Below are 26888 nucleotides of genomic sequence, written 5' to 3'. Positions count from 1 at the left end.
TTCAAATCACTCTGAACAAAAAGGAAAAAAAAGAGTAGCACAAATCAAAGATCAGTTTGTATTCTGATGTTATACAATGGGGTTGTTTTCCAGACTGGGATTAAGTCTAGTCCTGGACTATATTTTCCTTTGAATGGAAAATCTGTGTTATTAAAATGCTTTGTTGTCCAGAACTAGGCTTTATCCCTGTCTGGGAATCGACCCCTATATGTCCAAACATTTGTGGGCCTCTGTGTTATTTATTTTTAAATTTAATGGCCAGTTTTCCAGACTTTATTCTGAAGCTTGACACTAGATGTTGATACTGTATCGTGAATGTATAACATTCAAGCACAAGGACAATAGAAATATAATTTTTGATTATGGATTATCTTGTGATGTCTTCTTATTGTACTTTCCTTTGGTTTAATTTGGAGGATATTATAGTCATCTAGCCAGTGTTTGGCATTGTGTATGATGAGCTTAGTCTTATGTTATGTTCTGCCTATCACTTCAGGTCTAACTTTCCATATTACAAAAGCAAGTGTGTGCAACAGAGGCTATATGTCCAAAATAGGTGAATTTTACTGCTTAAAATCAAATCCATTTTCTATACAGGGTGTGCACAAACTTTTGAATGTATAGTGTGCATATTTTTTCTAAATATGTGACACTCTGTTTTACTAAACAAAAGCAAATTTTACCTTAAATTTATCTTATGTATTCACTATACTTTGTACAGTTATGCTGGGCTATTCACTTGGGCATGTTTCCTTAAGTACTATACTTGTACTTTTCATGAAATATTGCTGGTAAATTGGATTGTTTGTTTTATATGTTATCATTGCTTGATTACATGTAACATTTTCGAGTATCACATAGAGTAATGCAGATATTTATTCATTCATTGATTGTTACTGCTTATCCAATTCAGGGTCACACTGGGTCCAGAGTCTACTCTGCATCACTGAACACAAGGCAGGAACACACCCTGATCGGAGCACCAGTCAACAGGGCACGACACACACACACAAACTCTTGTACTTAAATCTGGGCATGAACAGATATATTCAAAAATCATGACCAAAACACAAATTCAGACTGCAAATATGTTCAAGCATTTGCAACTCCAAGAACCAATGTCACTATGCTGCTAGAAATGTGAACTGTAAGACGTACCACAGTCAATTGTGGTACATATTTTGATTTGATAAAAAATTGTGAATGTACCATTAAAACACTTCATAATTTCCATTTAAAACTCATTTTGTAAATATTTAATTAACATGTTTCATAAAGTAGCACTGATGTGAATTAGATCATCTGTTTTCAGATGAGATATGTTTCTGTCTGCATCTCATGAGGTATACCAGGGCAGCGTAAAATTTTTCATCTCTTAGGCCATAGACAAGTGGACTAACTGCCCGGGCGATGACATTGAATGTAATAAAGTTGAAAAAGCGGACTGTTATGTACAGTTTAATATCTATCTGTATAACTAATGCTTCAATATAGGGACAAATTATCGCAACGGTACACAGGATAAGCTGAAGCATATGGAGTGAGATGGTACGCAGACCTTTGCTTGCTGACTTCTTGTCAACAGACGCTGTCCGTGCCGCAAGCACAATCATCAAATAGCAAAAGAACTCAATGAGTACAATTATTACAAAAGAAATAAAATACAAAATTGCCCTCATAAAATGATGCCATTCCTCTGGTGTCATTATATCATAATGGCACAGGGTAGGCTCTAAAAAATATTCTTTTGAAACAGTTGCAGCAAGTATAAACACATCTATAAACGGCTTTATGGAGCTTAAGATCCAAATGATAAGGACAGTGGTCATAATTCTGCTGGGAGTGGATATAGCACTATGTCTCAGTGGCAAACATATGGCCACATATCGCTCCACACACATCGCAGTTATAGTTAGAGGTGTGCATGAGGCGACTGTCTCCATCAGAATACAGAATGGAATACAGTATGCCATAGGCAGTAATACATAGGTGTAAGACATAATTACCACCAAATCAGTCAGTAAAAGAAAAATCACATCAATCAGCAAGGTATGGGCAAACAATATGTAACGAGTTTCAGTTCTGAAAGCCTGCTTTCTGCAGAAGGTGAAAAGCATGACAACGTTGACGTAGACAAAAGGCCACACAAATATCTGTGTAATGGCCAAATTTAAATTAATCATTGATGGAACCGAATTAACCAGTTGAAGCTGGTGAAAGCTAGTGTTTGTGTTTTGGCTACTGTTACAGTCCACCCTGCACATATGTAGGAGAAAACAATAAATTATTATGTGTTTAAAATATGTTAGACAACTAATTCTAAACTATTTAGCACTAGGACATACACACACACACACACATATATATATATATATATATATATATATATATATATATATATATATATATATATATATATATATATATATGTATTATGTTATAGAATTATGCCTCATGATAACAATCAAGAACATCCTAATGCATTACCTTCAGTAACAATAGAGTCAGGAAAATAATGCTGAGACCTTGGATAAACATATATATAAGGTTATCTAGACTGATTATAATATTCAACTGTTGACATCATGGACACGTAAGGTTTATTGTGTGTAAGTACAAGCAATTGGTTGGTGGGGGGAGCTAACTCTTAAGCTTGAAGCATTTGTTAATTCATATAAAATTAAAACACCCCTATCAGGCATTTCAGGAACTGTGTGTCTCTACATGATTACAAACACTTTACCATACAGTGAGGATCATTCACAAAGTAAGTCAGCATAATTTTGTCCTGTCATTATTTTAAAACTAATTATTGTCTCATTGTTAAGCTTGCATCCAATAACTGGGTGACCAACCAAACCATTGCCTTTAGTTAAACCATCCATTCGTTCGTCTTCTGTAACCACTTGATCAAGAGCTTGATATGTTTTTGGTCGGTCCAGGCGCTATACCAGAACCATTGGGAACATGTCAGAAACCCACCCCCTTGGACAGGATTGCTCCGAACGCAAAACGAACATTTACCACATTACAAAATTAAATACTGTTGGCCTGTTGCCCTGTGAAGGAGTGGTGCTACCTACAGGGTGTGTAGGCTCCGGACCCACCGTGACCCTGAACTGGATTAGCGGTTACAGACAATTAATTAATAAATGAATGTTGGCCTGTTTGTTTCTCGACACCACTATTAAATCATTCAGGATTAGGGTGAATCCCATTTATCTGTCAGGCCCTGGCCCTGTCCTGTACTATCCTGTCTGTTTTTCACACCATGTGCTTATGTAGCATATGGCTCTGTTATTGTTTTGTTTTTGTCTTCGTCCTAGTCCTGCCTTAGCTCCACCCTCTCATTGTGCCTCCTTTGTGGTCCTGCCCCCTCGTTATCTGTCCCAGGTGTGTATTTAAGTTCCTTTGTGTGACTTCTTTATAGTTGGACATTTCCCTTGCCCTTGTTTGACTGTTTGGTTGGTCTGTTTCTTTTTCATCCCTTAAGTCTGTCAGTATATTTTGTAGCTGTGTTCTACTGTTTGGATTTCCCTTTCTGTGGTCAGTTGGTCTGTTAGAGTTTCCCTTGGTATACCTTTCTAGTCTGTCTGTATTCCTAGTCTGTTGGTGTTTCTCTCTCTCTCTCCCTAGTCTGTTAGTATTTCTGTCTCTAATCTGTATTTATCTCTCTCTCTAGTCTGTCTATTGGTCTCTCAGTCTCGTTAACCCTGACTAGGTGTCTGTCTCTCTGTATCCTGTCTATTTCTGCCTAAGGTCCTCTGTTAAAGTATCTATCTGTGTCACGGATCACGGGGCGGACTGACGGAAGCGGACGCACTTGCTAAAACACGATGATTTTATTATAACAAAAGATCTAACAAAACAAAGACAAGCTATAAAGAAAACAACAAGACGAGGATATTAAACTGGGAACAGGAAAAACACAGAAAGACAAAACTATGAAACAAACATGACCTGACTAGAAAACGGGAGATAAACAACACGACATGACTTGTGACAAAACAAAGGTGAAACAACGACAAAAGGAAATGAAACGACGACGGGGAAAACTACGGAGACAGACAGATAACATGACCGACTGGACTGAAGACAATGGAGAAAGGAGAAATTCGACAAACAGGAGCGACACAAGGGAACTTAAATACAAGACATAAACGAGACACACCTGGACAGATAACGAGGAGGACGGGTTAACAAATGACAGACGAGGAGGCGGAACAAAGGCGGAGACTAAAACATAAACAGAACATAGCCATGTGCTAAAAGAGCACATGACCGTGGAAAACAGACATGACGAGACGAGGGCGTGACAATCTGTCTCCCAGACTAGGTCTGTCTGTATCTCTCTCTCTCTCTCTCTCTCTCTCTCTCTCTCTCTCTCTCTCTCTCTCTGTGCAAGTCTCTGTTTAGGTCTTCCTTTGTCTAAGTGTCCTTAGTTATCTATTGATTTGATTTTTTTTTTTCTCTTGTGTCAAAGTCTGTTATTCTGTTTGTGTCTGCCTCCGTCAGTCCGCCCAGTCCTGACATTCTCAGCTTTGCCTAAGGGTAGAAGATCTCAATTCATGTTAGGCAATAAACCTACATGTCAGTATATTCTCCCTTAAATCTATGATAATAACTATAGTATTATATTATTTAATATTCTATAGTATGACACTTTTCCTAACAAATTTTCTTAAGCAGAAAACCTCAGTAACAGTACTCTGATGGCTAGGTAGCTAGTTCATTTCCAGTTCCACATTAAATGTTGAATCAATTGTATTCTAGCACCTGATGTTACTACTGCAAGGTGGAACTTAAAGCTTTGAAAAGTTACACTTAAAATCAAGGAGTAGTAGTAAAAATAAGAAATAGGATTCACATTTAAATAGGGTGACCAGACGTCCTCTTTTTTTTTCTTTTTTAATACTTAAAAAAAATGTCCGGGCCGAATTTCACAATTTTGTTTTTCTAGAGCTTACATAGAACTTCAAGAAGCATTTCGTTCACAAACTAATCCCACCCTCCCCTACTCCGTTTGGTTCGCTTGAGTAAGAAGGGGGTGTGGTGAAGTAGCCTAAAATCTTCGGATTGGACGTTCTGACTGTAGACCTACCGTTATTGGTCGATAACTTTCTCTGTAAACATTTAATTGGTCAGTCTGCATGTCTGCAGTCTGCATGACCCCCCAACTCTTTTTCACCATCTCAGATCTGGTCACCCTACATTTAAAGTTAGAACAGCAGCATGCAAGCTAACTAGACTGTCTAGGTTGCAGCATAACATAAAGCCTGCACAAGGGGGTGTTTATGTAAATGTTAATTTTGTTTATTCATTTACTCATCGCCTGTAACCACTTATCCAGATTAGGATCAAGGTGGGTCCAGAGTCTGTCCGCAATCCAGGCACGAACACAACAAATCCTGGGCGCAAGGCACAAACACAACATGCTTCACATATCAAAACACACCCACACATATGTGTGGTTTTGAGCAGCCAGCAGCCAGTTCACCTACCAATGTGTGTTTTAGACTGTTGGAGGGAACTGGAGAACCCAGAGGAAAACCCATGCGGACACAGGGAGAACACACCAAACTCTTCAAAATCACCTGGAGTGGGGCTCAAACCAACAACCTCAGGACACTGGAGCTGTGTTACAAAAGCACTACCTGTTGCACCACTGTCCCACACCCACTTAAACTGAGTTATTTAATAATTATTTTTCTCTGCAATCCACCCAAGAGTGCTGATCCAGTTGTTGAAAAACCCTGCTTTAGATTGTGGGTTTCCAGCTTAATTTCCAGCACAGTTTGATTTCCCTTTTATTAGTTAGTTAGCAGAAGGTCAAATTCACTGTAGGCCTACATCAATTATACATAGTCAGTATGAAATAAAAGTTTATCTATATCTGTTTAAAACATTGTCTCTTCAAGTTTCAGAATGTAATATTGCAAATATGGGTGGAGTTCCCTAAATCTGTTTTTTATAGTTTCTTGGACAGAAATTTAACTCAAGTAAAAGTACCTTCTCAAACAACAAAAAACATGCTACCAGGAAATGAAGAAGTTCAAAATTATTATATAAAAAATATAACCTATATGTTAAAATACCCGAATGAAACCTTTTAGAACATCCACCATCTGTCAACAAACAAACTAAACTCTGTACAAGTCTCTGACTGGATCAATGGGTTTAATATAAAAAAGCAACTAAAAGTCATAAAATTGATTAAAAAAACATTTGAGCAGCCAGCATAAAAAATGGTGTTAACATGTTTTACATATTCAATAAATAGATAAATAAATAAATATATAAATAAATAAATAAAAGGTGGAAAACAAAACAGTAATAAGAACAATATCAGTAAATAATCATGTGTCTAGAGGACTGCAAGATGTTCTGTGGGCAAATTACATCAACATGTTTACAACCGAATTATGTAATATTTTAGTAGAGGTGTAAGGCTGTTTTCCTCTGGGTATAATCAGAGCCAATGAACATTTGTTTTCCATTCTGCATTTGTCTAATTACCAGAAGTAACAGATAATAGTGTACTGAGTCTCATATTGCCAAGAAATCCTTAGAGACATTTTCCATATCAGAGGCTTTTCCAAACACTTAATGAAACATCTAATTTTAAACGTGCATAACAAAGTATGTTTAATAATTTAGAACCTGCTTAATTGCTTTCACACCATGTAATTAGCCTCTCAGGAATCCCGGGCATTGCTGAAAGTCCCAGTTAACTAAAAAAACAGAGTGTTCTTAAATGTTTGTGTTCTTGATAGGGTCAATGGTTAATAAACATAGGATTAAAAATATTTTTATTGTTATGTAGGACTCTGACAGCATGCCATCAGACATTTTAAGATAATAATATTTGCATATTATGGGCAGCAGTCTCTTAAAATTATGTTATTTACTGCATCAATACAAAAACTATGTAGCTGTTTTGACATTTCTTAAGAAAAAAGCTACATAGATTACCCCCTTTTCCTGCAATACAAGCTTCTGCTCCTCTAGAAAGGGTTTACACTTTATATCAGAACATTTAAAATTTTTTATTATCTAATGTTATACATATATAGCGCCAGAAACCCAAGAACGCTTTACAATCAACACTCAACATTCAATTCACACACACACTGGCGAGAAGTGGCAGCCAAACGCACAGTGTACTCTCAACCAGGAATGACCTGGAATTCACCTAACCTCCATGTTTTTGGACTGTAGGAGGAAACCGGTATAGTAAAATAATTATGCCCCACATTGTGGCGGAATAAATACTATATAGCAGAGTCTGTGATAGTTAATTGTTATTTGATTTATAATTAATTATTTAATTCATTTTCTTAAGCTCCATGTTTGGGAGCCATTAGATAATATGTAGTGTCTTTAACTGTCCAATTTTAGCTTGGACATGTAGGTCATCATGTTGAATGACTTTACATGTTATATAGCAGATTTAGCTGGAATTAATAATTATTCTATTTGACCCACTGTAGGTTCTTGGCTCCAAAACTGAATCTGAAGTAAAAGTAATAATTCCGTACAAGAAAGGAGCACACACAAATAAATAACCAAGGATTGGTTTTATCACACAACTGGTTTATTAAATGTAATATCAAATAAATATTCATTATATACATTCATATTGTCAGGATCGCGGAGCAGAATGACGGAGCAGATGTCACTGACATGCGGTGCTTTCCGGCATGGGGCTTTCTGGAGCATTGTAGACACAGGCCTTGTAGCATTGCAGCAGTGGTCGTTCCTCTTCTCCCTTTTGGCCAGAGACACGGTCTTAGATACGATGACCACTCTGTCGGAGCTGGTGGCATTCTGAAGGTCTCTGTGGTGATTCTCCGTCATTGCTATTCTGCCTCCTTGTGAGAAACATCCCCATGCAGGTCTCTCCTGGGCCTTTGCTCAGAAGATCATTCTGAGGGAGCATTCTACTTCGTCGCTGATCCTGAAACTCTTGTCACCATTTGAGGGTCCGAGATCTGAGGTCTCTTTCATACTCTGGGTGTGGCATTGAGCTTTGATGGAATAAACTATAGTTTTTGTTTTTAACTATAGTTTTCCTACTAGAAATAAAAATACAACTTCTGCTTGGAAGTTCTGGGCTCTCTTAGCTGAACTTCTGGCCTGGAAGTGAATTCTCCTTCATTCCACCTCTCCTCTTCTCTTCTCTCTCTACATTTTCCTTCTATGTTCTGGGTATGTTCTGTCTGGACGCTGCTTGAGGAGACCAAGACTGTTTAAGAAAGAGCCATAAGAGAATCTGGAAAGCTTCTGAAAAAGCCTGAAGACCTCAGAAGAGCTGAACTCTGAACTGAGAGCTCTCGAGAGAGAGCCAGGGCTCTCCCTTACCTGAGAATTCTCCCTGAACCCTAACTGAGTTGAACTGACTAAAAACAAAACTTGTTTCTCCATCTCTTCTTGTTCTTCTGTTCTTGTTCTGTTATGAGTGAGTTTTTTTGTGCCACTGGTTTTTAACCAGATATTAGGAAACCCGCCTTCAATGCCTGATTGTTCCTCAGGGATTGAGGATTGGAGCATCTCTTGCTCCTGATTGAATGTTTCCTGTACCCAGTTTATGACACTTAACAAGACAAAGACTTAAGGAAGATTCCTGTCAAAGGAATATCCAAGGATTCTGAACCATGCTTTTGCAATATAAAAGATTATATGTTAACACAAAGTAATATCATTCAGACAAAACCATGTTTTACATAATTCTTAACCAAATGACACACAGAGTATCTTGCTACTTTAGTTCCTACATAAGTTCATATAAAAAGGTGATTTTAAACACATGTAAATTAATTCCACCCATTTTGATTGTCTAAATGGAATTAATTTCAAACCGCGGTACACATATGTAACTTTAAACCGTTTTAAACCAATGGGAACTGAGGTTTAATTATGTACATTGAGAAGTTCTGAAGATTGAGAGCATAGTGTATTTGCTATCAACACATATTTCTTTCTTGACCCTATGAGACTTTGGGTCATAAACCATCCTGGAGTGTGGTTTACGATCCTTCTCTGCTTGATTATTTCAAATTCTGATTTGGGCTGTGGGACGAAGAGTGACTGAGAGTGAAGAGAGGTCTTTCATAATAAGATAACTCGCTGCATATTAAGTCCCAAAAAGTCAAATTTCATATTAGAAATTAATAAAACATATTCATCTCCACTACAATCCCCCCTTTTGGTTTGATGTTTTCCTTCTGAAAGCAGTGGACCAACAATATGGAGATTAATGTAGATAGTAAGATAACTGGAGACATTCATTCATACATTCTTGGTCGATACCTTTCTGGGATAATTTAATATGGGAATAATGCTTTATTGGACTTGATCCAAAATGTAAGCTGGTATTAGGGTTCACGTTACTTTAAGAGTGTCTGTTAGCTAAGGAAATGTTAGTTATCAAAGAAAATTTTCAGTAGTCACCCATGCAAATACTTTCAATAATCTTGGCAATTACTGGAAAAGCAGAGAGTTCCTCTATAGTTGCGCTAACTACTGAGAACACTGATTTAAAATACCTAGTGGGCCTAAGCCTGTTTGGTATTGAATGTGTGTGTTGTCAACTTAGATTACTGAAGAAACAAACAAAAATAAATTTTCCAGTTAAGAATAAAAAAATTTAAAGCAGTACTGTGTGTGCTGACTGTATCACCCCCCTTTTGAATAGTTTGTTGTGGCTTAATTAATTAGTTGTGCTTAGCGATGGATGGCGATACACAAGCAAGAATGGAATACAATGCTTAAAGTATACATTAGAATTTTACTTCTATATTGATACAACACTGGTTTTATCAGGTGGACGCAAGTGAGTACAGATGAAAGTTTGATTGTTGTTTTTTTTGCTGTTTTTTTTTTTATATACCCGGTTGTGGAAGCTGACAATTAAAGATATTTTGGGTGTCTGCTGCTCTTTATGACTTAACAAGTGTGTTGTTGTTCCCTACAAGTCCCATGGGGATTTGGTGAGGCTCCATCTGGCTGTGGTGAACCCCTTTGAAGTCAGCACTTTGCTGATCTTTATCCACTTTCATCTGATGAATAATGGGGAAAAGATTTAGGACCCTGTGTGGGTCTGACCCATGTGGCTGGAACTTGTGAGCTTGCTTCTCACTTTTCGTGGACTTTTGGGCAAATTTAACCAAGCTGTACTTTTGCAACTTGTCCCCCCTTTGCAGCCTACAATGGAACACCTTCTGGTCATAGCCATTTTTGCATCCTCTTTTTGCTCTTTTCCAGCCTCTGCTGGCTAACTGCAAATGCAGCTCTAATGAGTTTTGTACACTGTCCCTATCCTATTGTGTGCTGTATGTCTTTTTCTGGACTATGTGTTTTGCTTTAGTTTCTTTTTGTCCTGCACTTGGGAACTGAATAGGATCAAAATCACATTGGAAGTTTTTGTGGTTACCCTGGTTTGTCAGGTCTTTTAGTTTATCGCTTTTCGGAGGCCATTTGGGGTCCAGTTGGGTGTTAGGAAATTGAGCGGTTACTGTTTGGACAGTCATTTGTTCATCTTGAGCTGAGATTCTCTGGCTCATGGCATACTTTGTCACTGTTGGAGTGTGAAAGGTGCTGAACGCCTCTGTGGTCCTGGTGTTTAGATGACAGGACTGAGCTTCAAGGTTATGTGAGTGTGAAATGGGCAGGTGTTTGTGAATCGTGCCCAGATCTTCAAACATGTCAATCAGTGGCTTAAGCCAGTTGAGCAAGTACTTGCCAATAAGGAAAGGAATGTTTTCAATAGGAGACACATGTACAAGGTGTACCAGACTTATCTACCTTATTGTTAAGAGCACTCTTGCCACAGACTTTATTTTGATACCAGTGTATGAATAAGACACAATTCAGAGGGAACAGTTTTTTAAAAGCCATCTCCATGTGGTGTGATGTGCTGCAGCCCACACTTCATCAAATAGTGTGGAGGACATCAGAGTGATGTCTGATGCAGTGTCCAAAAGAGCTTCTTGTATAAGCTTCTTTTCCAGGACTGTGGTCAGCTGTAATCTACGAGCACATCACCTTTGTTTTAAATGGCCCAGGAACTGTGGTGCACCTTGAACAACCATGACATTAAGAGGAGTCTGACCCCACCCCCGATTAAATTGGTCAGACATGCCAGTCTGAGATGCAGGGGACCTTGGGACATGCTTAGTTTCACCTGAAGGGTCTGAGAAGAGGTCAGCTCTCTGATGCTCTTCTTTACACCGGTGTAAAATCAATTCAGTGGTTTAAAGTTGGTTGGTTGGTTTAAAGTTTGTTCTGTGGTTTCTGGAATGTCTGTCCTAATTCCAGATACTTCTGACTTATTTGCAGCAACTGAGCTATCACACTGGTGCCAGTTCTCATTAGTTGTGTTAGGAATGGGACTTTTGTCTAGGGTTTTATCATGTGTGTGCGAGTTTTGGGGACATCCATGGTCCTCCATGTTTTCCTTGGGTGCTGGATTCTCATGCCTACTGGATGGGAATTTATTCTGACAGTGCCCTGACATTAACTGATTAACCCAGTGGTTTGAGTGATGTTGGGTTTCACCTGACCATTGAGGACTGGAGCGATTATAACTCCTACTAGATTGCAGAGGTTTATTGTTCTCCTGATTTTCTGTAAGCCAGTGAGATGGAGCGGATTTTACCATGATTCAGCCCTAGTGGCTTCTTCTAGCTCCATGGGGGGAAGGCTGAGTATAACGGCTGAAATTTTGTGGCATTTCTGGCTGTTGGTTTAAAATTTGCTTGTCTTTTAAAAAGCCTCTGAGTGCTAAGTCATGCAGCTGTTTGCTAGACCCCTAGATGGTAACTGGTGTTGGGATGGAGATTTAGGACAAACAGTGTTTTGAAGTCCAAGTCTTCTTCCATTCCAGGTTCATTTCTGGGCCCGAAATAAGCTTGTCTCAGGTGGTGATAGTACTGATGGGGTGACTCCTGTCTTTGTTGTTTAACCTGAGATTAGTAAATATTTAATATAGTAACTTTACGGACTTCCAGACACCACCTCTGACCTTGAAAAAAAAAAGAAGCTTTTCTTCCAATGTCACCTCTTTCCTGGAACTCCCAGCAAGAACAGCAAACAGCACTCCCAAAAAGGAATCCCAACTGATGTCACACCGCTCCAAGAACACCAGAAGCAGCCTGCTTACCCTGGAGGGGACCCCTCTCTATCAAGCCCACCTTCATCCATTTACATGACCCTCTTCCCTTTGAAAAAAACAAAGGTTAGATCCAAAATGGCCCACTTCAAAATGGCCACCATGGTCACCACCCATCTTGAAAAGTTCCCCCCTCTCATATACTAATGTGCCACAAACAGGAAGTTCACCAACCATTCCCATTTTATTAAGGTGTATCCATATAAATGGCCCACCCTGTAGTGTAGTAAAATAATTATGCCCCACGTTGCGGTGGCATAAATACTATATACTATGAGTCAGTGGTAGTTAATTATTATTTGATTAATAATTATTTAATTAATTCATTTTGGCAAGCTCCATTTTTGGGAGCCATTAAATAATACGTAGTGTCTTTACCTGTCCAATTTTAGCTTGGACATGTAGGTCATCATGTTGAATGACTTTACATGTTATATAGCAGAATTAGCTAGAATTAATTATTATTTGACCCACTGTAGGTTCTTGGCTCCAAAACTGAATCTGAAGTAAAAGTAATAATTCTGTACAAGAAAGGAGCACACACAAACAAATAACCAAGGATTGGTTTTATCACACAACTGGTTTATTAAATGTAATATCAAATAAATATTCATTATATACATTCATATTGTCAGGATCACGGAGCAGACTGACGGAGGCAGGTACACTTGCTAAAACACAGTATACTTTTTATTTAAACAAGATATAACAAAACAGAGAGATTTCTACAGAAAGACAAACAAACAGGGAGCTAACAGAGACATGGACAAAGGGAGCCAAGCAGACTAAACTTGGACACAGAGTGCTAAACAGACTGAAACTAAAACACGGAGAGCTAAACAGGACTAATGGTACAGACAGACTAGAGAGCTAAACATGACATGGGAAATGAAACGAAACAATAGTAGAGACAGACTAGACTGGGAAACAAAACGATGATAGGAAACAAAACAACAACATGGGAAACAATGACAAAGAAACAGCGGAGACAAACAGACTTGATAACATGATATAGGAAACGACAACTGAAAACGAAAACTGGAAATGAATGACAGCCCTGAGGAAGTGACACAAGGGAACTTAAATACATAACACAGACAAGAGACACCTGGAACAGATAACGAGAGGGACGGATTACAAGTGAGACTGATGAGGACCCCATGTTCTACATGAGCACATGGCAGGTAAAACAGACAACAGGACAAGGGCATGACACATATAATGAAATGGATTACAGCAATACACGAGGGAGCAGGGAGATTAATATATGAGGGAGCTTCTCTATGATAATTACCCTAAATTCTAAAAAGGCTATAGTTTATTCCAGCAAAGCATCCAGCACCAATCTCCTGAGCTATGAAAGAAATGAAACCAAATGACCTTACGTATCCCTGGAGATGGACTGGAGATAGCTGGGAGTATGTCACTGATGTGCGGTGCTTTCCGGCACTAGGCTTTCTGGAGCATTGTATACACAGGCCTTGTAGCATTGCAGCAGCGGACATTCTTCTTCTTCTTCCTTTTGGCCAGAGACATGGTCTTAGATATGGCGACCACTCTGTTGGAGCTGGTGGCATTCTGAAGGTCTCTGTGGGGATTCTCTGTGATTGCTGATCTTCCTCCTTGTGAGAAACATGCCCATGCAGGTCTCTTCTGGGCCTTTGCTTAGAAGATCATTCTGAGGGAGCATGTGGACTTCCTCTTCATCGCTGATCCTGAAGCTCTTGTCACCACTTTGAGGGTCCGAGATCTGAGGTCTCTTTCATGCTCTAGGTGTGGCATTGAGCTTTGCTGTAATAAACTATAGTTTTTTTTTAAACTATAATTTTCCTACTACACAGCGACCCTGAAATAGAAAAGCGGAAAAGATGATGATGATGATAATGATGAGTTTTCCTACTGTAGTGGAGTATGGACCGAATAACGGATGAAAAATCAAAATGAAGAAATAAAGAAATGAAAAGTTTTGAATTAAATCTCACTCTGACCAGGACCTTCGTCTGGTCCCGAAGCCAACATTCCACAAACCACAGGGATGCAAAGATCCTGCAGCCCCCCCCAAACACACAGAACCTTACGCACGCACATAAGGCCTACATCAAAGGATTGACCAGAACCTGGCTACGACCCCCTTCCTCCCTTCAGAAACATAAAGATAACAAATCCACTTTATGATGCTCTTAGACTAAAAGGACATCAAACAAAAGGGGGGAGTTATAATCCCGTTTTATAACGAAGTGGCACCTAAGGGTCTCGTCGTTATCGCTTGCAGGGATCAACAAATGGTTAGCAGGGGTGAACTCGGTTTGACCTCTCATTAACCATCCGCAACGGACTAACGGCATGGACCAACAGCGACCCCAAATGGACACTGGCGAAACTACGCCTCGCTCGGGGTCGCCTACACAATAACGAAATGAAATCAAATTCTGATTAATGTGTATAAACAATATGTATTAATGTCACTTTCTTTGTCCTCAGATGAACACCCACCTTCTAATGAAATGATGTGTATTACTGTTGTCAACCATGAAAAGAAGTTCTGTCTCTGATTAGAAAAGTGAATTAACACCAGAATTAATACTTCTAACGTATCATTGTAAACGGGACGTAAAAACAACGTACCCAAGATGAAATCTTATGTAAATGTTTGATATTAATAATCCAGGATACTCATTGTTGTATATTACTAACATGTATAAGGAATTTCAATACGCGAAATTTATATTCCGTTTCTGTGAATCGCTGATTTAAACTCCCCCTCCTCTCTCTCCCTCGTGAGAGTCACGTGAGCCTTGAACTCGCATCCAATCGGAAAAGGACGCCTCCCATTAGGGCGTGACCGCACTGGCTTTGAAAAACAGTTCAGCTCAGCACACAGTGGAGAGTTGAAAAAAACAAAAGGAGAGTCGAGCAGAACAGAAAGAGACAAGAGAACAACACAACTCAGCGGTTCAGCTCAGAACATCTCTTCAAGCTTAACCTCTCCAAGCGAGACGCCTATCCCTTTTTCACGCCGACGAACGAAACAAAGAAGAACCTTAAAGACTTCATCACGTCTTGAATTAGCTAGAGTATGAAGCCTTACTAATACGTCGAGTGATTTGAATATCTTCTTTTCTTTTAATCGTGTTTATGTTTTATCGCCCAATCTAAGTTTAATCTCACGACTGATCAAAGCAGGTGAACTTATTCATGGCCAGAGTGAGAAACACCGCCGAGATAAAGAAAGTCGTAGAATAAGTAAGTTTATTGAATCAATTTTCAGTTCTGGATCTGCAGTAACTAGCGAAACTTCTCATCCAAAACATCCATATGGTTGGACACTCCTGCTCAAGTCCGTAAGCCAAAGAGAGGATCCTGCCGCCTGCGTCATCACACTCCGAGTACGCCCGAGGCGACTCAACCTACGAAGAAAGACCTCCACGCTGACTCAGCCTGGAATCTTCCGCGAGAGAACCGCGAAACTAAGTGAGACGCCTTCACTCCCAGGACCTCAGAGAGCCTCGGTATTCAACGAGTGGTGAGAATCGACGAAAAAGTAAGCTAAACTTACGCATCTCCAGAGCTGAAAATTGAATCAAATCTCTTGATAAATTTTTATATTAATTAAACCTCAGTTAGCAACACTTTAGTCACAAGCCAGAAGTGCCTAGCTCACCTTTAAGGTCAAATCGGTTTCCCCTGCGGTGAGGCCGTGAGATTACAAGGTCATGCTATGTTAATTAAATATCTTTCTTCTTATTAATAAAACTTTCATTATTTGAAATTACAGTGTGTACAGTTTGTTCATTAAATTTCCTGAAAATCCTGAAGAACTCACTTAGCTTGATTATTATCCATTCTCAAACTAATTATTAAAGTTTTAATTGCTTAAGCCAATTATAAACTTTAATTAATATCATTAAGTCAAATATCAGAGATTATAAGTTTGAATAAGGTCAACGCTATAAACACAAACTATAAATATAAATATAAAAAATATATTTATATTTATCGGCGTATGACCAACATACGCTACATATAGGCATATAAGCCTTTTCCAATAATTTTTTTTTTTTTTTTTGGCGCCCACGCGAGGCCAGGAAAAAGGCTTTTTAATGTACAAACTGTAAAACACTGAAACAATCTCAGCTTGGGTTTATGAAATACTTTCCGCTGTTTGTGTTGCTGAATAACGATTGAGATTCAAAGCTTGATGTGGGCAATTTCGTGTTGTGTTTGTTATTGTTGAAAAACTGTTCTGTGGTATATACCGTTGAGAAAATTAAGCTTGGTTGTTTTTAAAGTGCGCGGCTGCGCCATTTTGCATGCATTAAATCGAGGCCTGGGTACACCCCCATTACGCGGAACTCTGTTCTGGGATAAGTACCGTCGGTTCGACCCCTCAGCCGCGAATCCCGGCGAGAAACCACCGAACCGAACACCTCCATTCGTTTTAAACTGGGTCGCTACCAGCGTTAATAACGAGATCGCGTGCTAGGCGATTGGGAGGTTATTACAGAAACAGCCGAAAATACGGCTTGTGTGAAGAGCGGTCTGCTCTTGTCAGCTGTTCCAGTTAGACTGAACGCAGTTTCAGGAAAGGAACGACCCCCTTTGAAGGGGCGGAGCTGAAACTAAGGAGGGAAATTCAAAACGCCCCCAAAACAGAGGAAGACTAATTCCCTCTTGTGGTATAAGTGCGTAATTGCAGGGAAAAATACTTCATAACTAGCGTCTATTGAAGCGTGTCCTCCCGTGCTCCTCCTTTTGGTCAAGTGTGGTGCTACCCTTGACGTTTGATTCCCGTACACCCTCTAGTGGTTGGGAGGATGTCCGCCTTGGCAACATAAGTGTTTAGCAGCCCTCTGGTGTTTAAAAGTTGTCATTACAGATGAAATTCTTTTAAAATACCTTAGTGTAAAATCTCTGTCCCCTTTTAAACTTTTAATTTTAGTTTGATAAAGTATCTGAGCGTTTAAAATCTTTATCCCATTTTAGATTTTAGTTTGATAACGCCCTCTAGTGTTAAAACGCCCTCTTCCCGCTACAGTGGAAATTCCCATTTGTGTTATATTGTGTCTGCTCGTGCCGTGTTTATTAGGATTTCCACCAGCGCCGACTGGTGTCCATTGCTGCTATTGCATTATAACCTGCTTGTCGCCCTCTGGTGCCCCAGTCTGGTATTACAATTTAAGTTCAACTTAAATACTGAAGCTTGCTGTTGCCATTCAGACTTACCTTCAGTACCCTCTAGTGGAGAAACTTGCTATCGCAATTGAAATTGTCGACCAGTTCACACTGATAAGACCTGGTATTACAGCTCTAGTGGCTGTCTCTAAACTCTGCACATCTGAATAATTACAAGTAAAGGCTTGGAAACATAATAAGTTGATACAACTACAGCAGACAGTGTGCAGTAATTAGAGATTGACACTTTAACTTGATACCAGATCACAAACGCAATTAAAAGAGAAAGTCTTTTAATTTCGCTATTATTAATAATTCTTTAATTCGGAAAATCCTTTTACTTCCATAATTCCTTAATTGGAAATTATATCTAGTAATAAATCTTACTTAATTTTAAAATTTTTAATCCAAATTTTTTGACAATTCTTTAATTCAAAATTTTTAATAATTTTAATTATTGAAAAAAAATTTAAAAAAAAAAATTTTCTTTTCTCTCTTCTTGTACTCACTGGCGCATAGCAACTTTCACTCCACCCTCTACTACTAACAGACTTCCCTTAGAGATTCACAAGTGAACTCCAACACCATACAGACTAGCAGTTACTCTTAGAGCACTCGGTACAGGTGAATTTAGTTCAGGTTTAGTTAGAAAAGGGATTAACAGAATTAATCCTAACTAAATAGAAGTGAATTACACCTCGCAGTTAAAACACAGCTAACATGGCAGAAGGGACATCTCCCTCGGAAGTATATGTAGAAGGTTTGTGGGATGAGGCATTCTCTGTTCTGACCAGCATCACCAGTGATGTGATGCCTGGATTTGCAGAGGCTGTGCAGAAGACCTCCCTGGTCGGTCGTGACCACATGGTGGCTAAGTGGATAGAGAACCACTTAACCCACATGGTCAAGGGCAAGTCCCTAACGGAGGCATTAGGTCAAATAGCCATCCTCGCTTTAGTACAGCTCAGGGCCAGTGAACGTGAACTTGACGTATCACGGCGACAGCAGGCAAAGGTAGAGGCAGAGCTAAGTTGACTTCAAAGCGAAATAGCTGAAGGGAAAACACTGCCCCAGGTCACTCCTGACGTGCCACCTAGTGCCGCTATAGGAAGACAGGACCAGCAGGAAGATAGTGAGGATCAGGAACCAGACTCAGGGACCGTAACCTGTAGAGCTGCTGCAGCACCTCCTCTGGTATCAATGGGTATTTCACCTTCCCCTGTGTCTCCTGTCAGCCGTCCCTTACAACGCCCTGCTAGACCCAGAGCACTGCAACCCGGGGTCTGGTCCCCTCAACCTTTACCCTCTCACGGTCCCTCATACAAGGACCTAGATAAAATCGCGCGTAATATAACCCGCTTCGATCCCAAACCTGACGGTTCTAATGATATCTTTTCCTACCTAAAAGATATTGACTTCTACCTCCAAAGGTTCCCCGGGATCACCATAGATGACAGACTATATGTGATCAAACTGACCTCCAACCGAGACGTCAGTAACTTCATTGAACGTCAGCCAGACTATGTAAAATCGCGATATGATGTGCTGTGCCAAGCATTGGAGGAAGAATTCTCCAATCACCTGTCACAGACCGGACTGGCTGCTGCTTTGAACATAAAACAGCAACGTCAGGAATCCCCTCAGCAATATTTTAACCGACTCAGACAGGCGTATTTCGGACCTAGAAATGACTCCGGAATGGAGGAAGAGTTAAATTTCAAATCACTATTTATCCAAAACCTCCATCCCCACACCAGTCATCAGCTGGGAGTCTCAGCTTGCCCTCGCACCCTGTCTAGCAGACAGCTGCATGATTTAGCACTCAGGGGTTTCCTAAAATCCCAACAAATTCCCAACAGACGGTCCGAAACACCCCAAGTCTTTAATGTCGACTCCAGCTCCCCACATTTAGAGTTGGAAGGGGCCACCCAGGCCGATCCAACAAGATCCTCCCTGGACCCTTCCTCCACTCCGTGGACTAGTGAGGGCCCGAAGCCTCATCCGCCCTCACACCAATACAAGCGCTACCCTCCTCGCAGGCCAGACAGAAATCACGACAAAGATTTCTGGAACCCTCGGGACAGGGCTGGGTATGGTCGTGACTATTACCCTGCAGAAAACCGCGGTGCGGGCCGTGGAAAACCATCACATCCCCATAAGGGATATGAGCGAACAGCTCAGAACCAGCTTTCTGATTCCAATAGAGAAAAGAAAGAGAAATACTGGTATCAAAATAAAGAAAATCACACCAAAGACAAGCTTAAAGGCAAGGAATTCAGGAGTTAGAGGACATCCGCCGAATGCTTGCAATGATTTGCAAAGAGAAAAAGAAAAAACCTGACGTTCTTTCTATCACCTCTATGCGGTCTAACCCAAAGCCATCCTCTAACACCCCAGAAATGTTAGAGAGTTATGTAGGAGAAGTGACAAGCGAAGCTCCGTCTTCTAGCGCACCGTGCAATCTCCTCGTGACCCAAACAAACACTGAAGGCCCAATGATACAGGGGGGTGACTTGCAAACACCCTCCAGTGCTGTTTTAGTTGTTCAGTTAGACGGTAAAGAAGGTTTAACGCCAAATGACCCTTCTGTCATTGAAGGTGACACACCCGTCCGACAATTCATGGGACACTTAACTGAGAAAGGAGTTGCACGCAAATTCTATCTGTCCACCATTGTGGAGAGAAGGCTAGTACATGAGGCTCTGTTGGACACTGCATCAGATGTCACGCTCATGTCTTCCGCCTTGTTCCACCAGGTTCGAGCCATTGCGTGGCGTGAAAATCGCGAGATACAGCTCCAAAACTGTTCTCTTAAAATTCAGCCATATTCACATGCAGGCCTCACTATCCAATCTATGGCACTAAAATATTAGCCATCGGACCAATGACTTTAGTGCATCCAGTTCATGTGTCTCCTCTCGAAACAATTCCCTTCCTCATCGGCAAAGATCTCCTTAATCGCTTCGAACCACTGATTGACTTCAAAAGGTCAAAGATCTGGGCACAAGTGCGTGAGCCTTTGCCTATCTGCACCCCACACCACCGGGAAGCTCAGTGTTGCCGTCTCGAAATCCGGCCTGAATCAATAGGAGATGCACCAAGTCAGATCCCTCACTTTGAGGAAGAGGAAACTGAGCCCATGGCGGCCACGCCAGAGACTGCAGTCTCTTCCTGGCCCCCTAGTGCCATGTTAGAACAACGAAACACATTCCTATGCACTTTCACTAAACCGTCCGCAACAGACGCTCCTGGCCTTCCCATCGTGAATGGTATCACCATGCAGGACTATCATGTGGACAACGTAGTTCTGGCTCTATGGACTGACAAGTCCGCCATAAGCCAAACCCTCTTTGACACCCTGCGCCTCACTCAACCAAATATTCCTTTGGTGAGCAGTCCTTGTCGTTTTCCTCTTAACCCGACATCAAAAGTAATGTCACCCACTGATGGAATTTGCGCTTTAACTATCCAGTGGAACCAAAGGGTACTCACCCACTATTTCTTGGTCGTCCCTAACTTGCCGCACGACGCTTACATTGGAAGTGACTTCTTGGTGCGCCTCGATGTCCACGTAGACACCCTCAATAGTGTGCTGTGGTCCTTGACTGATGTTTCAACGGAAACCTGGTCCTCGGATCTCAGCAACCTAGGCTCAGGACAAACTATTCCCGAGGTATGTCAGGTCACTAACCAAGGTTCATTGTGGTACCTGCGAACACCGCAAATGTACCCATCCGCTTAGTCATGCGACCTGGCCAACACTTAAGCCACACGCATGCACTTTTCCAACCGTCACCTCAGTTCTTCGAACTAGGCCTCACCCTCGAAGCCACACCTTTGGTGGAAACACGAGCAAGATCCACCTATCTGTTCGTACGGAACGAAACCACTCAACCCTTGACGATCCCTCACTCATCTCCTCTGGGTTGGTTAGTCAGTACAAAATTCCATGACTTCGAGTTGCGAATCCCGATCATAGGACCAATGTCTGAATCCCTGCTTCTTGATCATCCAGAATCAAAGGTGTTCTACACTCATCCGACACGAGCTGTTGCTCTCTTCTCAGCTCTGGACATGAGTAAAGACGCCATTTGCAGGATAGATCTCGCTGACGACAATCAAATGACGATCATGGTTCTTTCCTTAGATTCATCCCCGGAACCCTCCCGGGAACCATCTCTTCTTCCTGAAGCGGGGGAAGACACTTCAAATTCACGTACTTCAAAAGAACTATCTGACTCTGAATTCCGTATCCAAGTCGAACAAGTTCTAAAGGAGGCTGACGCCTTCCAAAGCAAAGAAGAACGTGAGAAACTCCGTGAAGTGCTTCTTAAATATCAGAAATCTTTTGCCAAAGATTCAACGGACTGTGGTCTCACTGATATTCATTCAGTGCGCATTCCCACTCATCCAGGAGCACCACCCACGTTTGTCCGCCTTGTCCAGCCCTTTTGCTGGAAAAGGGCATAATTCGACCCTGTAACAGCACGTAATCGGCACCATTATGGCCCGTCATAAAACCAAATGGTAAATGGCGCCTAACCATCGACTATCGGAAACTAAATCAACAGGTTCCCTTGTCTCGGTGGCCGATGACACAATTGGAGCAAGAACTTCCCTCGGTCCGAAACGCTAAATACTTTTCCACCATCGATGTAGCCTCTGGCTTCTGGACCATCCCGGTGCAAGCAGAAGACCAACACAAGCTCGCTTTCACCTTTGCAAACCGACAGTACACATTCACTCGGTGCCCTTTTGGATATGCAACTCACCCGCGGAGTTCAACATTTTCTTAAACAAAGCATGCCCTGATGCCCGCGAGAGAGGCACCCTCATATATGTGGACGACATACTCATGCGTAACCACTCCCTACAGGCACACATTGACGAGATTGATCATGTTCTTGACCAGCTTACAATAGCAGGTGCGAAAATATCACTCTCCAAATGTCAGTGGTGCAGAACAAAGGTGAATTACGTCGGTCTGCTCGTAAGCACTGATGGTGTTGAACCACAAGTGAGTCGAGTGCAAGGGGTAAGAAACCTCGCAGCACCCACCAATCTTAAGGAACTCCACAGTTTCTTAGGAGTATGCAACTACTCACGACAATTCATAGAAAACTATGCGGACCTAGCTCGTCCACTTTATGACCTCCTGAAAAAGGATACTCCGTTCACCTGGGGCGAAGCCCAGGAACACGCCATGCAGGCACTGAAATCGAAACTGTGCACGGCTCCATGCCTTGCCTATCCTGACAGTAGCAAAGAATTCTACCTAGAAGTAGGGTTCTCGGACCATTGTCTCAGCTCCGGTCTGTATCAATTACACGACAGAGACAAACGTGTCATAGCCTACGCTAGTAAAACTATGCTGGCTGCCGAAAACAAATACAGTGACTGCGAAAAAGCACTACTAGCAACAGTGTGGGCAGTCAAACATTTCTCCAACTACCTAGGTGGTCAAAAGGTGATTGTTGAAACTCATCATCAGCCAGTCACCTTCCTAAACAGCCAACGAATTCGAGAGGGTGTAGTAACTAATGCTCGAGTAGCATCCTGGCTAATGGCTCTCCAAAGCTTTGACTTAGAGGTACGTTACGCGCAAAACTACAAGAGCCCCCTAGGCACAGGCCTTGCTTCCTGCAGGCGATGCGAAAGAAACGTTCCTTCACAAGTGCCACAAACTCCAGAAACCCTCTTACCTACCGTGGCTAACCACCACTATTTCGATCCTAACACATGCAAAGACCTTGTCACTGCATATGTAGATGGTTGTTCGTTCCGCCGAGAACACACCCTGATGGCAGGGGTGGGTATTATCGGAATAAACGGATGGCCTCACGAACCCCTAAGTTTCAAATTGGGTGCTCAGTCCTCCCAATATGCTGAAATAGCAGGAATTCTGATCACAATCCAGTCTGCGGTCCAGAAAAGCGTAAAAACGTTAGTGATCTGCACAGACTCCAACTATGCGCGCCTAAGCTTCACATGCCACTTGAGACTGTGGAAAACCAACAACTACACCACGTCAAACAAAAAGCCAGTCAAACACAAAGAGCTTTTCGCGGCATGCGAACACTTGGTAGACACACATGACCTGCAGATCTACTGGAAGAAAGTGAAGGGTAACCCCCGAGTCCCGGGAGATGACAAAGAATTCAATGACCAAGCAGATAGCTTAGCCAAACAAGGGGCCCGTGAAGGCACATCGTGGACATTCGATCCCTCCCTTTATCCAAACCTACCCGACATCGAAGTCCTAGCTGTCACACGGTCTCGAACTGTAACGAAGGCATCGCCTGACAATGCTAAACCTACCATTGTCTCTATTAACCCTGCTTTTTCGGACGCTGACTTAGTTACTCTCCAGTCTCGAGACCCATCCATTTCTAAAATGCTTAGCCATGTCTCTGACCCATCTACATATCCCATCACAGCACAAGATCTTGACACCATACCAGGCCTTAAAGACCTATACGGCGCCAGAGCGTCCCTCCAAGTCGTCAAAGTCTTGCTAGTTCATGCCACTGACTCGCACACTTCACCTACGTTCGTGGTTCCTCAGTGCCACAGGGGGTGATGCTGATGCACGCCCATGACTCCCCATCTGCGGGACACAAAGGGGTCAAAGCAACACACCATGCGCTCAGGCAGGTGACATATTGGCCCCACATGGTAAAAGATGTGGCTGACTACATTAAAGGCTGTCTGGTATGTTGCCAATTTCAACCCTCGAATCCTCTTCATAGAGCCCCCTTGCAAAAGAAAGGATTATCCTTCCCTTGGTCAAACCTCCAGATAGACTGGGTTGGACCACTCACTCGAACAGTAAGAGGTAACAAGTACTTCCTCACAGTCACGTGTGCATTCACTAAATGGGTAGAATGCCTCCCCGCACCGAATGACACAGCGCTAACCACTGCATACTTACTGATGAACCATGTCTTCTCACGGTTTGGTCTACCCAACCGTGTCGACTCCGACAGAGGGACACATTTCACAGCTGAGGTCATGCAGCAGCTCTGGCAACTCTTAGGAGTAAAAGCCAGCCTTCATATTAGTTACCATCCTCAAAGCTCAGGTCAGGTAGAGCGAGCCAATCGAACTGTTGTTAGCATACTGAAAAAGTACGTAGCAGCAAACCAATGAGACTGGGATGTCAAACTACCCCTTGTACTGATGGCCATACGGGCGACCCCACACGATGCGGTCGGGGTCTCACCCTTTGAATTGATGACAGGGAGACAGATGACTCTGCCTCTACATCTGTTATATCAGCCAGGTGAAGCTAGCATAGCCGTAGCCTACACCACTCATCAGTATATGGAGGATCTGCAGAAACACCTCAAGGCCACTTTTGCCTTTGCCCAGCAGAAACTGGAAAAAAGTGCAGAAGGTCGCAAAGCGTACTATGACCACAAAGCATCCCACGACGAACTCCAAATAGGGGACAAGGTATGGTACTACATCTTTGTCCAACCTGTTGGAAGGTCGCGAAAAACGGGGGAATTTGGCCCGCAAATTCCTACCCCGATGGTCCGGTCCCTATAAGATAACGGACAAACTGTCCCCCGTTGTTTACAGGATCAAAATAAACAAAGCTCGGGGCAGCACTGAACTCAAATGGGTCCACCGAAACCAAATCCGACCAAACACAACCCCCATGAGACTTGTAGGGGATACTAACGCTTGTGTTAGATCATAAATGACAGAACCAAAGGCAGGAAGGGTGTTGGTTAACAAACAACTACAACCTTCTACTCACACCTTAGTTCTCCTATCCCTTTTCCCTTTTTCTCTCACTCTTTAGCAGGCAACGAGCTTCTAACCAGACTGAGGACACTCAGGGTGCAAGACCCTAGTCCCTCATCGTCAATTATTGTAGAGTGTTTACCCTAGGAAACTTTTATCAAAAGGGGGGTATCGTGAAAATTTTTATAATTTGTCTAAACAACTCGCCGTAAATACCCTAAGTCTAACCATGAGCATCTCTTCCGGTAGGATGGCCCCGCTGCTCATTCTCCTGATCGTCGGCTCCCTAGGAACCACCGTGCTCCCTGAAGTGATTGAACCGGGTCCTGACTCAGGAATAATACTGAAAGACCAGCCGGGACTGCTAATCACTAATTGCCGCCTCCATACCCAGAGAGTATTTGTACGGTTGAATCCCGCCGAAGCGTGTAGCAAAAACCTACCGATAACCACACTGCAGACTGGCCGGAATGGAGTTAGATGGACTGAGGAAGCTATCAGCCATGCTGAAGCCGACGTAACGCATATGCTCCGCCAGCTACAAAAGTTCACCGTAACGCAATCAGAACTAAATGGTTTTAACTAACGACCTAAACGCTTCATAGGCGGATTGCTAATGGCAGCTGCAACTGTGGGATCACTACTGAGTCTCGGAACGTCCGCCGTCAATGCCGTCAATGTAGCCACTGTTAAACGACAAGTAGGGGAATTACAAGCTGAAATTCCAAACATTAAAACCCAATTAGACAAACAGCAGCAGCACCTGCAAACGATTGGGCAAACCCTACGTGGCACCGTCGTAGTGCTCAACGCCCACAGTGTCGCTTTGAACAAAACGCTCCAGACGGTTAACTCTATGCTTTCAGTAGTGCAACTTGACCTTGCCCACATCCAGCTTGTGAATATGTTATTGTCTGATATGCTACAAGAAATCAGCTCCTCTGTGGATAGCCTAGCCATGGGGAGAATTCCTCCCTACCTGGTGCCTCTATCCTTAGTACTTGAGATTTTGTCTACAGCAACTCGAGAAGTAGTTACTGATCTCCAGGCCCACCTAGCCTATACCTTAGGTAGCGCCATCCCAATTTACGTTAATCCTCAAGACCGAGAATTAGCATTCATCATTAACCTTCCCATAATGGCGCCTGAAAACATATACCGTTTGAAAGATGTTGTCAACGTTGGCTTCTGGCAAGATTCTGCCTACATTCGTGTAAAGACAACATCTCTTGTAGCATACCAAGCATACACCCCCATAGATAACACTCTTAGAGAGCTGTCGTCTCAACCCCTATGGCCAGTTCAGCCTGTCACCTATGCATGGTCCACTCCGGACACCTTAGACACACTGACTAGTTACCCTGGTAGGATTAGGATATCTTTTGACCTTTGGTATAGCTTGGTTCTATTTCAAGCGCACTCGAGCCCTCCAGAGCAGGTTAGAAACTTGGTCTAATAAAATGGTCAAATTCGTTAGACATAAAAGAGCCCAGAGAGGTGAACCCCCAAGTTTTAGATATGAAGCTGAAGGCCATGTCGAAGAACCAGCTCTCGAGGTTGCGTTTGAACAAGATCTACCCCTAAATAATTAGAATCCCTTCAGCATGCAAACATACACATTCCATATGCACCCATACACTGATAGGAAAACATCAGCTCTGGAAATGTGTTTGAATATGCTTGCTGATCTCACCTTCCTGCACAGCAAAGGTTCTTTTCAGCTCCATGCTCCCTGCCGAACCATAAAACTGAAAAGAAAGGGGGGAATGTAGTGGAGTATGGACCGAATAACGGA

The 26888-nt window shown here is 42.0% G+C and overlaps 1 protein-coding gene across 1 annotated transcript; it reads right to left on the bottom strand.

Annotated features, from left to right (window-relative positions):
• Positions 1-1298: 1298 nt before the first annotated feature.
• Positions 1299-2264, bottom strand: LOC136667396 (odorant receptor 131-2-like). The gene has a single exon (XM_066645017.1). It carries the CDS (start codon positions 2262-2264, stop codon positions 1299-1301), a length of 966 nt encoding a protein of 321 aa, XP_066501114.1.
• Positions 2265-26888: the final 24624 nt, after the last annotated feature.

This window comes from Hoplias malabaricus, chromosome 1 (assembly GCF_029633855.1).
Source record: "Hoplias malabaricus isolate fHopMal1 chromosome 1, fHopMal1.hap1, whole genome shotgun sequence".
NCBI lineage: Eukaryota > Metazoa > Chordata > Actinopteri > Characiformes > Erythrinidae > Hoplias > Hoplias malabaricus.
This window is presented reverse-complemented; position numbering and strand designations above follow the sequence as displayed.

Bases quoted from the DNA above. Each gene is read 5' to 3' on its own strand.
- LOC136667396 (XM_066645017.1), bottom strand. From the start codon at position 2,264: ATGTGCAGGGTGGACTGTAACAGTAGCCAAAACACAAACACTAGCTTT.